This window comes from Petromyzon marinus, chromosome 24 (genome assembly GCF_048934315.1).
Source record: "Petromyzon marinus isolate PM22_M1 ecotype Great Lakes invasive population chromosome 24, UKy_Petmar_22M1.pri1.0, whole genome shotgun sequence".
NCBI lineage: Eukaryota > Metazoa > Chordata > Hyperoartia > Petromyzontiformes > Petromyzontidae > Petromyzon > Petromyzon marinus.
The window spans coordinates 13,893,492-13,909,388 of NC_133690.1; the positions used below are offsets into that span (position 1 = coordinate 13,893,492).

The following is a 15,897-nucleotide window of genomic DNA, read 5'->3' on the forward strand; positions in this document are numbered from 1 at the left end:
AGGAGTGCGTGCGACAATGCAGGAGCGTGTGTGGCTGCCCTGCTTGCGTTTGGGCAATATGCTTGCATGATGAGCGCGCTTTATACGGTGTGTGTGCGTGCGTGTGCGTGCGTGCTCCTCCCCTAGGTCTACTCGGCTTTAAATAATTATCTGGCAGTGGTACGTTAATAAAAGAAAATCAGAACCGTAGATATCAAAGTCTCCGAAGGTGGTTTCTGACCGCTACACCATCTTTCAGTTTTTCATTTTTTTCAGTTTAATTTTTTTTGTATAGCCGTGTGAATCGGGTGCAACCGCAACAAACAAAAACATGAACGAGAAAACATCTTAAAGTGACTATGCAAACAGAAAATCTAGGGAAAAAAACAGCAAAATGTTCCTGAAAAAGCACCGTACACCAAAGCTGTGTGCAAAAAATCCCAGTGGGATGCAAGTCAAACAACAACCACAAGACAACACTTCTCGCACGCCTCCACCGACTTTTAATAGATGCTCACTAACAGCACTTGTCCCAACGGCATACGAAGGCCATACAAGGAGGGGGGGGGGTGTTTTATTCTATACGTGAGTGGTATTCATTGCGGGTGCTTATATGGTTTAGTTGTTGCCTGCTTGCGGCGAGCAATTAACACGAGAGGTCCACGGTGTGTCCTACTAAAGTGTCGGTGGAGAGGGCACGTGGCTCTTTCGCAGCGCTAAGAAGTCAACTGGAATTGTTAACACTGCTATCCGCGTTTCTCTGTTAATGGGTACGACAGGAATGACTGAGAATGCAAGGGATACAGCTTTTACACCACAAGTATCATACACATGCAGTACTCCAATGAGGTGGTTTGAAGTTAAATATTATGCTGGGTAATATTGTGTGGAAAGGCGCTTCGGTTAGGATTCCTGTTACTGCAGTGAGTTTGCTGAACATAATTTTAAGATCCCTGCATGAGTACAGTCATGAATCTTGACTTAAAGCTTTCGTGAATGCAGGAATTTATATTCTTTGGGTCTTTCGGTAAAGTCACGTAGATAACACAATACAAAATCACGACGTTTCGATCGCAACACAAGCAATCGTCCTCAGGTGAAAACATACACAGGTAATTGCTTGTGTTGCGATCGAAACGTCGTGATTTTTATTTTTCTATCTACGTGACTTTACCAAAAGACCCAAAGAGTACAGTCATATCATTGGTAAGAGCTAGGATTGCTGTTAACTCGAACATTCCAGTAAGGTTAACTTTAGATGTATACACAGCATGGGTACAATAATGTAGGAGAGCTAAAGTTAAGATTGCTGTAACTAAAACTTTTATTCCAATGAGCTGGCTGGAAGGTCATCGTATGATTCATATAGGGGTATAATCAAGTTATGCTTTATAACAGTGACTCTTAACCTGGGGTGCGAGATGCCCTTTCTGGGGGTGAGACATGGGCGTATGTTTTTTTTTATAAGGTAAAGCATTGAAACACAAATTAAGCATGGGTACGTAAGTACAACTACTTTTTTTTCATCAAACCTATGTATTAGATTATACATGTGGATTTCATTACACGTGTTTCAAAGATTGAGAACCAAATGGTTGCAAGGCTGTAGTAAAGGTTAAGAACCACTTTTAGAACTACATAATGCTGGAAGTAAAATTACTCGCTATTGTGAAGGGTATTTTATTTTTTTGATTGTCGATAATAAAGACTTTCTGCCTTGAATTATCACCGAGGCACATTTTTTTCATTGTTTAACTTGTATATAGTGGAAAATATTGAACGGATTGTCTTCAATGTGCACTAAGGTTATGAATCATGGTGTATGTGCGAATGCATAGTGCTGGCCTGTAGCAGACATTTAAATTGTACTTGACTGATAGCATCACGAAACTCATGTATTGTTTTAAACTGTATTGCATTTGAAGTGTCTGTACCCCTTTTAACCAGGTAAATGGTTACATATGGAATAATTTATATTTTGTGCATTCTAGTTAGGGCTGTCCACTTCCAGTAATTCGCCAGTAATTACAACTAGCTTCATCGGGCGATGAAGCTAGTTGATGTAGCTAGTTGTACTTACTAGTGAAACGTCCTACTCAGATTATAAATGTTGTGGCTATGCTCTCCAACGAACCGGTGTGTTGTACTCGTGACGAATTGGCATGTTCTGTTTACGTGACAACCCTTACTAATTGGCTGTGTCGGGTGGTGGCGGGTTTTAACGACACATTTATATATTTACGCAATCTAACCCAAAAAAAACTATATTATGGATGATATTGGTCGCGAAAGCCTACGTGTTAAAAAGTACAAGTACGTTATGAAATACTTAACGTAAGTACAATATCACAACTTAACAGCAACGGAGAAAACAATACTGAGTTAAAATGAAGTTTGAATTAAAAATTACTTTGAAAGTGAAATTTAAGTTTAAAAATTTTAATGAAAGAAAATATAAAACAATACTTTCTGGTCATTGGCATGTAAGAGATAAATCCCGAGGTGTAAACATACAAGTGAATTTACAAATTCCGACTTGCATAATGTTCAATCAAACAATGTACGGTGTCGCAATAATTTATTTGCGGGAGTTTTTATGACCGTGCTGTATAAGCGCTCCGATGTGCTTAAGGTTGTGCCGCTTGCTGTTCGGTGCAACGTCCGACGTTTCGATCCACATGCTGGGAGCTTCGGGAACTATATAATTTAACTGAATTTTTCAGTTATTAGTATTTATAAAGTTGATTAGTTCCAGGGAAAAAAAAAATTGGCACGTGAAGTGAAATGTTGAATGTACATCATGTTAAAACACATCGGAGAGCTAATCTAATAATATGTTGAATGTTTATTAAAGTGCAATTCTGATGAAATATGCAATGTATGCCAATTATATGCAAAAGAGATTTTACTGACTGCCCATTAGTAAAACTATACCTTTAGAGTAGAGTGTATGAAAGCAATGCAGAGTATACTTTTTTTTAAAGATGATTTGTACTGTTTAACTCTAGCATAACAACTTCGATGTTTGTAACTCTAGTAAGCTCATTACCACTGCCCAGTACCATTGAAAACAATGAACAGTTACCAGATGCAGCCTTGCACACTGGGGCTTTAATGCACCCTCAAGGGCCACGTGGGTGTATATACGAACGTTCATCCATCACTGTGATTGCTCTGTTCATAAATTGTTCCAGTATCATGACAAACGGATTGCGTGTGTGGGCATATACAGTAACGTTTTCCCGCTGACCCCTTTTGCTCTCCGAAACCCACAACAAACACTAACCCAATGAACCCCCCCCCTCCCATGTCCCAATGGCTCTGTGCTTTAACACAGATCCGTCAAGGTCAAGCTGCTTTAAAGACGTCAAAACGCTATAAACCAGTCCCGTTTAACAGTGTGGGTGGTCTTCGGGGTATACGTCCCGTGTAATGTTACAACTTACACCGATCCCTTTGATCGTTTAATTTGACAGCTTTATGTTGACCTTAACGGTACAATAAACAAATACACGTAAATTGACACGGTATTTCGTATGAAATACTAATAATATCCATTATGTAACTAGAAAAGCATCATGAAGTCTTAGCAGTAATTTTCAGGAGGATCCTGCATTGGTGATGTTTGACCAATTCCATGGATTCGTGTTTGGCATGTGAGGGGAAATGAAGCACCCGTAGGAAACCAATATATATGCAGAGGATAACACTTAAAGCTCCACACAGATGGATTGAAGAATAAGCATATGTACCACCATCTCCTGGCTCTATACATGTGTAGTGAGATGGAATGAGTCACTATGGCGTGTAGCGCTGGTTGCTGGCAAGAAGGGGATCTGCTGCTATCGCAGCCCTGTCGGCCAGCAGGTCATGGAATAGGCAGGAGGAAAGGATGTGGGGATAATGTGACAGAGGGGGCACGTGAGATAAAGCCCGGGGACCTTCTAGTAGGTTCTAGAAGGGGGGCGTGGCCGAGGGCGGAGCGAGGCTGCGCTAGGGGGATAAAAGGGGGACCCCGGACAGGACTCAGGGTTTTTGTTGGAGTGGAACCTGTGAAGCTACGCAAGTCTTCGTCATCGTCTTCGTCATCGTCTTCAGCGTTGTTGGTCAGGTAGCCTGTTGCTGTCCTGACCAATGTATAGTTATTCCCTGTGCCTGTGAAGGCTATAATAAACAGAGTGCCTCCTATTCTAGTGTCTCTGAAGTGCATCACTACACGTGTGAATCCTTTGGCTCGATACATAATGCTATTTAAGTAATACGTCTTGATTTGAAGCTGCTCGCAGCAGGCGTCACAGCTATTGCGATTTTCACCTGAAGATGGGCGCTTGTGTTGCGCTCGAAACGTCGTGATTCATTTTATTTTATTTCTACCTACGTGACTTTACCGAAAGAACCAAATAGTATTACGTGATAAACATTGATGAAATTGTTTACAATTGGCAACATAAATAGAAACTAAAGTTGTAATGTTAAAATAAGAGTTTAATTGTAGAACAAGCCTTGGCGACTGACTGTGTTTCGCTGAGTATCAACGTCAATGAAAATACTTGATTTCATGTGGACATTTTGTAAAAGGTCTTCTGGGTTTGCAATGATCTCACTACTTGTGATCTAACAACTCGAGTAATTTGCATTAAAAAATACTTGTTCTATGTTGTAGCAAGAGGAGGCTACATTTATCTTACAAGCACAAAATGTTCTCTCATTTGCCTTTTGAATTGATATTCTGTCGCTAAATAGCATGATTGAATGGAAGATAAGCTTGTCATGAAAACAAATAGCAGTGCAGCGTACCTTATTGACATTTTTAGGTCTAAAACAACGTAAACTAATTGGGTATTTGTCTAATGTTTAAAGCAAAAATAACAATTCACCATGTTATTCATCTTAAATTGGGTCATATTGGCCTCACCAAATGAGTTAAACAATGCACCCCAAACTGTTTATATCATTTATTACATATACAGAATTTAATTTCAGGTAAATGTATTAACGTGCCGTAGTCTTGCTAGTGTTGAAAATGACAGTTTTACTTAATAAGCATGGGCAGAGTTAATGTATAAATTAAGCATATCCCTTGTCTAATTTACCATAAAGCAAAACACAATAGGCAATTGCATTGCAACTCAGTCTTCTTAAAGCAGAGGAACAACACAAGTGATTTGATACATTACACTGCACAAGCATTAGGGGTAAAGGGTAAAAATATCTAGCCTCTTAATGCAATACTGTAATGAATCCAAGGGTCTCAGCCACTCCTGATCAAACTAGGTTCGTTGATGGTCTCAGTCTAATCACCATTGAGGGCACACAAAAAAGCCCTATTTTTTTCAAATTTGCAGTGGCCAGGACACAGAAGTATAGCAAGTGATTCTTGGATCTATCCGAGTTGAGGTGTGATTATTATCGCCTCATATGTGTGGTCTTTGTACTCGGTAGTGTGGTTTTATAAAAAAAAAAAACTAGTCATTAATGTAATGGCTCAAATATCCCAATGAAAAAGGGCATTGAAACCCAGTGGTGGTTTACTGGGTAAATAAACGGTATTACAGTTTTATAATTATCTCAAATGAGGACCATGATGAAAGTATGGTGACTCGTTAAGGCTTTCCTGAGTAAGTAGAATAATTGCAGTAGTTTAATTTCATTTGGGTTATTCGAGCTCTGATCATTAAAACAAATTCAGCTTTGGTATATAATGAACAATATTTTCTGGGCATTGTAAAGGTCATTCAGCTAGTGAGCATAAAGAAGCGAAGTGAAGTGACATTCGTGTGACATCATCTATGTGCGATGAAGTAAGGCCATTGCCCAAAACGTATTTGTTTACAGTGTATATATCGATGTTATCGTTCTAGGGCAGTGTTATTGACAATGTGTTATTTATTTGTGCTTTATGCTCCACAGCCAAAGTACTATTACAAAATGTTACTTTAGAATCAATGGTCATTTTCCGGGGCTAATTTCTGACAGGGTGGTGCACTGCTGCCTCCAAGTTTTTTTTTTCCATTTTAAAGCATTGATGCTGAAAGTATGACTCTTTAACACCGTTGCTGAGCATAGGCCCAATCTGTCAAGTCGTCAACCACAAACAGTACCTTCAAAAGTTGTAATAGATAAGAGTGAACGCATCTGTGTTTCTGTTATGGTGAGTATTCTCATTATTTCCAGATTTGGACGTTTTTTTAAAGTGATCATATGGGAAAATAGACTATGGGAGACAATTCCAAAGTCGAGCAGTGTGAGGGCAGACGTAAAAAGAGAAGTGTTGTGACCTGCAGTGTGGTGGTTGAACGCAGTGTGGATTTGCCAACACAGGGAGTAGTTGACCAAGTCCTCAACATGGGTGGACGAATCAACGGGTGAATTTCATGGGAACAGTAGCCATAGTTGTGATAGAAAAGGAACCCCCGGTGAGCGAATGACTTGAGCGAATTAGTGAGTGCTGGATCATCAATTAATTATATCAAGTGCAGAGAGGTAGCATGTTCGGTGCCCTTGACTAAATATACTGCAGCAATAATTTGTGCTAGGTTGTAAATTAGTAATAACACTGTGTAACATTTTTTTTTGTTCCTGGGTAGTAAGTGTTATTTACTAATTGCTTGTGCCTCAAAAGTACAGAAAATGGCTATTATTCCCCACAAACTTTGCTTTTGTGACCAGGACAGTGATTTTTTATTTTATTTAAAGCTTTCGTGACTGCAGGGATTCATATTCTTGGTTCTTTCGGTAAAGTCACGCAGAAGGGAAACAATAAAATAATGAAAATATAAAACAATACAATTCTCACGACGTTTCGACTGCAACACAAGCAATCATCATCAGGTGTCTAAACCACAGCAAGAAAATTTGAAAAAAGTGATATTTTGAAATTTACCAATTTTCCAGAACATTCCAGATAGATTCAGTGCTTCGTAAACTTGGAGTAACTTCTAGAACATTCTAGAACTTTCCAGTAATATAAATAGTATAAATACAGGGGCCTTAAGCCCACCAGTTCAGTTTAGTTCCAGCTGCCTAAGTGGAAACATCTGCATTTTCTGAGATGGCATCAAGAGGCTGCAAGCATCCGGCAGACACATTTTTCTATGTGTGCGGCCAATTTATCAAGACAAGAGTGAAAAAGTACTCTGCAGAAGCATCTGCTAAGATGTGTGAGGCCTACAAGGCATATTTCGGCATGCCTGTCGGGGATCAAGACAAACCCTGGGCACCTTATTTCACCTGCGAGCAATGCAAGAAAAAACCTCTGGAAGATAAGATGCACAATTGTTGCTCGGAATTCTATGTTTTAAAATTTGTTTAAAAATGTTCAATTGTAAAAGTTTTTTTTTATTTAAAAATGTTTTACAATTTTCAATGTTATCGAAAAAATATATTTTAAAAAAGTGTTGCGAGAATCTCTTACACATTAGTCATGGATGAAATAAATGTATTTTTGTAGGATGGTACAGAGGGGAAAAGAGAGCCGTGAAGTTCGCTATCCCAAGAATTTGGCGGGAACCCACTGACCACTCAAACAACTGCTACTTCTGCATGGTGGAACCTTCCAAACGGCAGATTGGCAAGAATGCATCTGCTATCATGTATCCGGACCTTCCTTCATCCATTGCCCCGATGCCACACTGCCATGAGCTCCCCGTACCCACTCTTCCAGAGAGAGCAGCCATCTTAAGAAGAGAGCAGCAAGTCAGAGAGCGAGGAAGATGTTGTAGATCCAGATGACAATTTCAGAGGTGGAGCTGAGGAGAGAAACCCATACTACCCCAACCAAAAAGACCTAAACGACTTGATCAGAGATTTTGGTCTCACCAAGTCCAATGCTTTTGACGTCTAGGCTCAAACAGTGGAGCTTGTTGGATGAAAGTGTGCAAGTCGCAGGTCAGAGGAAGCGTCACAAACCTTTTTTCAGCTTCTTCACCCGTCAAGATGGGCTCTGCTTCTTCCACAATGTGACCAGTCTGTTCGAGGCAATCGGAATCGCCTGTAACCACAATGAGTGACGCCTCTTCATTGACAGCTCATCCAGGAGCCTCAAAGCCGTGCTGCTCCATAATGGTAACAAGTACCCGTCTCTTCCTCTGGCTCACTCTATGCACCTCAAAGAGGATTACAACAGCATCAATACCGTGCTGGGCGCCTTGAAGTATGATGAGTACAGCTGGGAGGTCATCGGAGACTTCAAAATGGTGGCATTCCTGTTGGGTCTCCAAGGCGGTTTTACCAAGTTTCCCTGCTATCTTTGTCTTTGAGACAGCAGGGATACCAAGGCGCACTACCACAGGCGGGACTGGCCACAGCAGACCGAGTTCTCTGTGGGGAAGAACAACGTCAAGTGGGAGCCACTGGTGGACCCCCGGAAAGTGCTGATGCCACCACTGCAAAACAAAAAATTGGGCCTTATGAAACAATTTGTCAGAGCTGTAGATAAGGAGTCGGCAGCCTTCAAGTACCTTCAAGACTTCTTCCCGAAGCTGTCTGAGGCAAAGGTCAAAGCCGGTGTCTTCGTCGGACCACAGATAAAGAGGAATCCTGGAGTGCAATGAATTCCCCAAGAAGCTCACTAGTAAGGAGAAAGCGGCTTGGAACAGCTTTGTCGCAGTGGTTCGTGGCTTCCTGGGCAATCACAAGGTCGAAAACTATGTGGAGCTGGTTGAGACTGGTGAAGAACTACGGCACAATGGGCTGTAGGATGTCTTTCAAAGTCCATATCCTTGATGCTCATCTTGATACATTCAAGGAGAACTGGGAGCGTACTCGGAGGAGCAAGGCGAGCGTTTCCACAAGGATATACTGGACTTTGAACGCCGCTACCAAGGACAGGATAACTAGAACATGATGGGAGACTACATTTGGGGGCTGATTCGTGAAAGTGATTTACAGTATAATCGTACATTTCGAAAAACTACTCACTTCTAAATCTTTTGTAGTAATTTTTGTATTACTTTAGTATAAATACATGTTACTTTTGATTCATATGTTGTTTTTTTCTAACTTTATGTGAACGAAAAGACACAAATTCGCCCGTTTTCTCATTGAAAATAGGTACATTTCAACATATTGCTGTCCTGGTCACAAAAGCAAAGTTTGTGGGGAATAATAGCTATTTTCTATATTTTTTAGGCATAATCAATTACAAAATAGCACTTACTACCCAGGAACAAAAATTGTGTTACATAGTGGAATTGTTCAGAGTGAAAAGGGCGTTGTGGCACGGAAAAGACAATCAAGCGTAATTTTTAATGTCTCCTTAGCCAAATGAGTTATACAGTGACAGCCATTCCATGACAGTTCAGATGCGAATGATGTGCCATGCAGATGAATGTGTTTTTTTATTGAAATAGTCCAAAAATAGTTCGTAAAAGGCAACGCAAAACAAAAAACATCGCGAGCTTTGCTCATTAGTTTCTTTGCATTCCCATTAGATAATATTGCTGCTCAAAATGTGTACATGATGAGCCACTTTGTTGAGCTATCATCTGTAGCCCGGTCGCTTCTAAAAAAATAAGTTAATAGCTCAGTGGGCTTTACCTGGTAAGATAACAAAAACATAGCTTCGTTCTACTTGTATATATTTAAGTGATTTGTTTAACTTTCCTATACTTTGCACTCCTATCGTGTTTTTGCATTGTTGTAAAACGTTCTGGCCAGCCCCCTACTGGACATCTGTGAAAAAGAGCTTCATGGCTCATCGGATTCCTCCAGTATGAATAAATATTCCGATTCTGAACGGCCAATTCGTATTGCAGCGCCATGTTCATAGTTCATTTATTTGGTATAGCCCTGTCAGCCATTCGGCTCTTGAATCGGGTGCAACCGCAACAAACAAAAAACATGAACAAGAAAACGTCTTAAAGTGATTATGTGACTGTGCAAACAGAAAATACAGGAAAAAAATATCAAAATATTCCTGAAATAGCACCGTACACCAACGCTGTGCGCAAAAATCCCAGTGGGATGCAAGTCAAAATAACAACAACCACAAGACAACTAAGATTAAGGCCATCAGTCAACTCCGTACTACAATAAACAAAAACATGGCCAAAACAAAAAAAAACTTTTCGAAATCACCAAAATAAAAGCCATAAATCCAATGTAACAGTGATCATAGGGACTGTGACCGAATTTTTTACAATAAACTACATAAATTAATTATAACACCAAAATCTAGAGCCATATTTTAGGCCACTGAATAGCAGTGGCAGCTAGGGTTGTACAACTCCTCTAGAGCAGTTTTGAGTGAAGATCTCATTGGTAGTGATTCAAGTTGCATGTTGGTGAGATGTTAACTACCTCGCCTGGTGTGCAGGTCGTGGGTTTTTATCCCGACCCTCAAGCCTGCTGCTGTTGCTGCTGTATATTTGGAGTTTGCGTGTCTCTCTGTCATCATCATCATCATCACGGCGGCTTGGAGATGTTAACTTCCTCGCCTGGTACACAGGAGGTCGTGGGTTTGTATCCCCACCCTGACGCCTGCTGCTGCTGTATATTTGGAGTTTGCGTGTCTCTCTCTCCCATCATCATCATCACGGTGGCTAGGAGATGTTAACTTCCTCGCCTGGTGTGCAGGAGGTCGTGGGTGTGTATCCCCACCCTGACGCCTGCTGCTGCTGTATATTTGGAGTTTGCGTGTCTCTCTCTCCCATCATCATCACGGTGGCTAGGAGATGTTAACTTCCTCGCCTGGTGTGCAGGAGGTCGTGGGTTTGTATCCCCACCCTGACGCCTGCTGCTGCTGCTGTATATTTGGAGTTTGCGTGTCTCTCTCTCTGTCATCATCATCACGGTGGCTAGGAGATGTTAACTACCTCGCCTGGTGTGCAGGAGGTCGTGGGTTTTTATCCCCACCCTGACGCCTGCTGCTGTTGCTGCTGTATATTTGGAGTTTGCGTGTCTCTCTCCCCCGTGGTCGTGTGGATTTTTCTCGGGGCCCCTCCGGTTTTTTTTTCACCTCCACATTGAGAATCACGCTGCATTCGCGTGTCCACGCGATAAGCCACTTCGTTTGAGCTATCATTTGTGTGGCCAAGTCGCTTTTTTATTTAAATAGAGCTATATAGCTCAGTGGGGCCTTACCCTGGTAAAATAAAAGATGTACAGTTTAAGATTTTATCGTACAGTCGCAGGGATTTTATTGAACGCTGGCGTCTCGGTTGCCACGGCAACGGCACCCGGACGTTCGCGCATCGCTTTTTGGAATCCGTAGCGCGGATTGGCGCAGCGCGCGTGGTCACGTGACTCGCGAGCGAGGGAACCCCTCCCCTACCCCCATGCGAACTACGATTTCCAAACGCTCGCTCTGCAACGCTCAATGGGAAGTGGTGGCGCAGCTTAAGCCGCCGCCCAGGCTCGTGGTGGGCCTACTTCGACTTAGTTCATTTCCCCCTCACACGCTCGGTGGTTTTTCTTTGTTAGTTTGTAAAGCGAGTTGTTGCATTACCCCACCCCCCCCACCCCGTTGTTGTCTTGACGTGAGGCAAACATGACGGGGCGCGCATGGCCGATGATCGTCGACGAGGCGCGATCCCCGCAGACCCTGCTTACTGCGTGAGTTGTTTTCTGCGTATTCCGTTTTTTTCCCCCCCTTTCAATATACACTTGCCTCTCGTCGTGCATTGTGGTTTTTATCGCCGCATCGTCGAACGATGTTAGCGTCAAGCGAATAATAAATAAACGACCGTGGGTGTTTTACCTGCCCCAAGGGGGTCATTTTCTCGGGCTGTGTGTGTGCGTGCGTGCGCGCGTGTGTGCCTCCCGTTGTTTGGGTTCGAGATTATTGCCACTGTCGACGATGTTTGTAATGTTGGAGGTAGAGAAAGAGCTCGGTGAAGGCGCAGCTCCTAAGCAATCGCACGCTCACGAGACGATGGATGTGTACGCACGCACGCACGCCTACGCAACACGGGGCAGTCTTTGAAAACCCCCAAAAATGGTCATCCTTCAAGACTCATTGAATCCCTTCAATGCCACAATGTCATAGCTCGGTGAGCATCTACACAAACCCACACGTACGTGGGGAGAACATGGCACGGAGATTAACACCACCGACTTGCTTTACTGCCTCTAACATTCATCTTTAGGGGTTTCAAATGGATACAGGTGCAGCCCTGCAATTGCTTGATCATACCATTCCAGCTGGAAAGGCATCTATCAGAATCCTTCTGGAGGGTATTTTTTTGCTTAGTCTTCCACGCTGGTCAGACGTTTTTGAAGAGGTGGGAGCACCCACACTTTACTCCACCACGTTCGACCTGCGAATCCACTAAATATGGGGTATCCATTTATGCTGCTGAGAAGGACAGGGAGGGATTTAGGACAATTTCCCATTTGTGATGTGGCTGTGATACAGTGTTTATGTTCGATAACAAAAAAAACAGTTCGTATTATTGTAATGGAAAAGAAAACAGCCCTTGAATGCAGTTGTGCGCGGAATAGGCTACATTTTTTTTTATTTAGGATAGGGTAAGCAACTTGGAAGTTTGTAAAAGAAAGTGGCAGGAAAGTGCTGTCGGTATGATCAGAAGATAAGGCTGTGATGGGTGGGACAAGCGTACGGTATGTCGAAGGGCAGGTTACTGAGAACCCCAGAGGTTGGCATTCCTAAACGAAAGACCAAAAGCAAGATATGTGGGTAGGATATTGTCAGAGCGGATAATGGGAGGTCTGCAGTGCACTTTGCAACAGTTACAGTGAGGGAAAAAAGTATTTGATCCCCTGCTGATTTTGTATGTTTGCCCACTGACAAAGAAATGATCAGTCTATAATTTTAATGTTAGGTTTATTTGAACAGTGAGAGACAGAATAACAACAAAAAAATCCAGAAAAACGCATGTCAAAAATGTTATAAATTGATTTGCATTTTAATGAAGGAAATAAGTATTTGACCCCTCTGCAAAACATGACTTAGTACTTGGTGGCAAAACCCTTGTTGGCAATCAGAGGTCAGACGTTTCTTCTAGTTGGTCACCAGGTTTGCACACATCTCAGGAGGGATTTTGTCCCACTCTTTGCAGATCTTCTCCAAGTCATTAAGGTTTCGAGGCTGACGTTTGGCAATTCGAACCTTCAGCTCCCTCCACATATTTTCTATGGGATTAAGGTCTGGAGACTGGCTAGGCCACTCCAGGACCTTAATGTGCTTCTTCTTGAGCCACTCCTTTGTTGCCTTAGCCGTGTGTTTTGGGTCATTGTCATGCTGGAATACCCATCCACGACCCATTTTCAATGCCCTGGTTGAGGGAAGGAGGTTCTCACCCAAGATTTGACGGTACATGGCCCCGTCCATCGTCCCTTTGATGCGGTGAAGTTGTCCTGTCCCCTTAGCAGAAAAACACCCCCAAAGCATAATGTTTTCACCTCCATGTTTGACGGTGGGGATGGTGTTCTTGGGGTCATAGGCAGCATTCCTCCTCCTCCAAACACGGCGAGTTGAGTTGATGCCAAAGAGCTCCATTTTGGTTTCATCTGACCACAACACTTTCACCCAGTTGTCCTCTGAATCATTCAGATGTTCATTGGTAAACTTCAGACGGGCATGTATATGTGCTTTCTTGAGCAGGGGGACCTTGCGGGCGCTGCAGGATTTCAGTCCTTCACGCCATAGTGTGTTACTAATTGTTTTCTTGGTGACTATGGTCCCAGCTGCTTTGAGATCATTGACAAGATCCTCCCGTGTAGTTCTGGGCTGATTACTCACCGTTCTCATGATCATTGCAACTCCACGAGGTGAGATCTTGCATGGAGCCCCAGGCCGAGGGAGATTGATAGTTATTTTGTGTTTCTTCCATTTGCGAATAATCACACCAACTGTTGCCACCTTCTCACCAAGCTGCTTGGCAATGGTCTTGTAGTACTCAATGTTTTTTTCGGTAAAGTCACGTATGTAGAAATACAATAAAATTATATTAAAACAAAAAACAATCACGACGTTTCGATCACAATGCAAGCGATCTTCATCAGGTGTCAAGAACAAATCACGGAGTTAAATACAACAAAAAGATGAGAGACGAGAATTCAACAAACCTGAAAAAACATTATGTGAAGCACATCCAGTCAGGCCAACAACACAGACACTTCCTGGCGGACCACGAATTTCAGAAGAGTGTTAAATTCCGTGTTCAACCTTTGGATTGCACATACCAGCATAGAATTAAAAATACGAGGTACACGGTCGGTAGAAATACATATACAAGACCGTGTACCTCGTATTTTTCATTCTATCTATGCTGGTATGTGCAATCCAAAGGTTGAACACGAAATTTAAACACTCTTCTGAAATTCGTGGTCCGCCAGGAAGTGTATAACTGTGTTGTTGGCCTGACTGGATGTGCTTCACATAATGTTTTTTCAGGTTTGTTGACTTCTCGTCTCTCATCTTTTTGTTGTATTTACCTCCGTGATTTGTTCTTGACACCTGATGAAGATCGCTTGCGTTGTGATCAAAACGTCGTGATTGTTTTTTGTTTTAATATAATTTTATTGTATTTCTACATACGTGACTTTACCGGAAAAACCAATGAGTAATTTTATGCAGTCACGAAAGCTTTAATACTTTAATGGTCTTGTAGCCCATTCCAGCCTTGTGTAGGTCTACAATCTTGTCCCTGACATCCTTGGAGAGCTCTTTGGTCTTGGCCATGGTGGAGAGTTTGGAATCTGATTGATTGCTTCTGTGGACAGGTGTCTTTTATACAGGTAACAAGCTGAGATTAGGAGCACTCCCTTTAAGAGTGTGATCCTAATCTCAGCTCGTTACTTGTATAAAAGACACCTGGGAGCCAGAAATCTTTCTGATTTAGAGGGGGTCAAATACTTATTTCCCTCATTAAAATGCAAATCAATTTATAAAATTTTTGTTGTTATTCTGTCTCTCACTGTTCAAATAAACCTACCATTAAAATTATAGACTGATCATTTCTTTGTCAGTGGGCAAACGTACAAAATCAGCAGGGGATCAAATACTTTTTTCCCTCACTGTATAGGATTTAGCAGAAGGAAGGAAGCGATAGCGAAATGTGGTGGGAGGATCGGCATTGGCCATGATGACATTGCCATTAATGTTGTCATTTATAATAGACAAGGAGTCAAAGTTTGGCCCTCCTTAGATAACCATAATATGCTGCTAATCTATAGAGTGCTGAGCAAGTGGTGAATAATTGTGGTGAAATCATGTCTGACTCCACGTGTATTTTGATATTTCATGCAATCTCATTGTAGCTGTACCATTCATGTAAATTATTTTAATTATTTCTAAATATTTTTTTTAGGCTGTGTTTGTGAGAACTTGGATGACTGCATCACTTCCAGTAAGTTGCCTTTTCATAGTCTACAAAGGCTAGGCATAATGGTATTTGATATTTAAACATTTTCAGTATGTTATTCATAGTGTGTGTGCTCAATGAGAGAGAATCCTTTCTTAAAACCAGCTCGCTCAAACAGTTGGTTGGCATCTAAGTTTTGCATGATTGTGTTTGCAATGATCCCCTTGAACACTTTATATGTCTGTATGCACAAAGAGGAATAATGAGCCTGTAATTCTCCAAGTAATTTTGATCACAATTATGGTATTTTCTATGTAGAAAATTAGTAAATACTGAAGTCACAATTTTTCATACTCAAAATCTGTTCCCACTTTTTCGATGTGCCACATAGTCCATCCGGTCAAGGAGCTTTCCCAGTTTTCTTTCTACAAAGGGCACTATTTACTTACTTGCATGACCTCTGCAACTTACTCTTGTGAAAACAAATCCTGGGATATATTTTTACTATTATAATTTTCAATAACAAAAAATACTGAATTCGTTTTAATATTGTGTGGCATACACATAATGGTTCAATCATGATCTCTTAAGACTGCTATTTTTTAATTACCAATCACCAACTTCCTTTTTTTTCTGTCATGCTCACATTACC

General features: G+C 41.6%; 1 protein-coding gene across 2 annotated transcripts in view; it reads left to right on the top strand.

Annotated features, from left to right (window-relative positions):
* Window positions 1-11,251: 11,251 nt before the first annotated feature.
* The window catches only part of LOC116945573 (protein AMN1 homolog), a 34,829-nt gene continuing 30,183 nt past the window's right edge, over window positions 11,252-15,897 (top strand). The window contains exon 1 of one of the 2 annotated variants that reach the window (XR_004403349.2): window positions 11,252-11,532. Coding sequence is in view for 1 of the 2 variants with exons in the window: in XM_032959998.2 (XP_032815889.2) it covers window positions 11,468-11,532 (65 nt within the window). In the remaining variant the exon portion in view is untranslated. The remainder of the gene's footprint in view (window positions 11,533-15,897) is intronic. The other variant, XM_032959998.2, reaches the window with a different exon arrangement.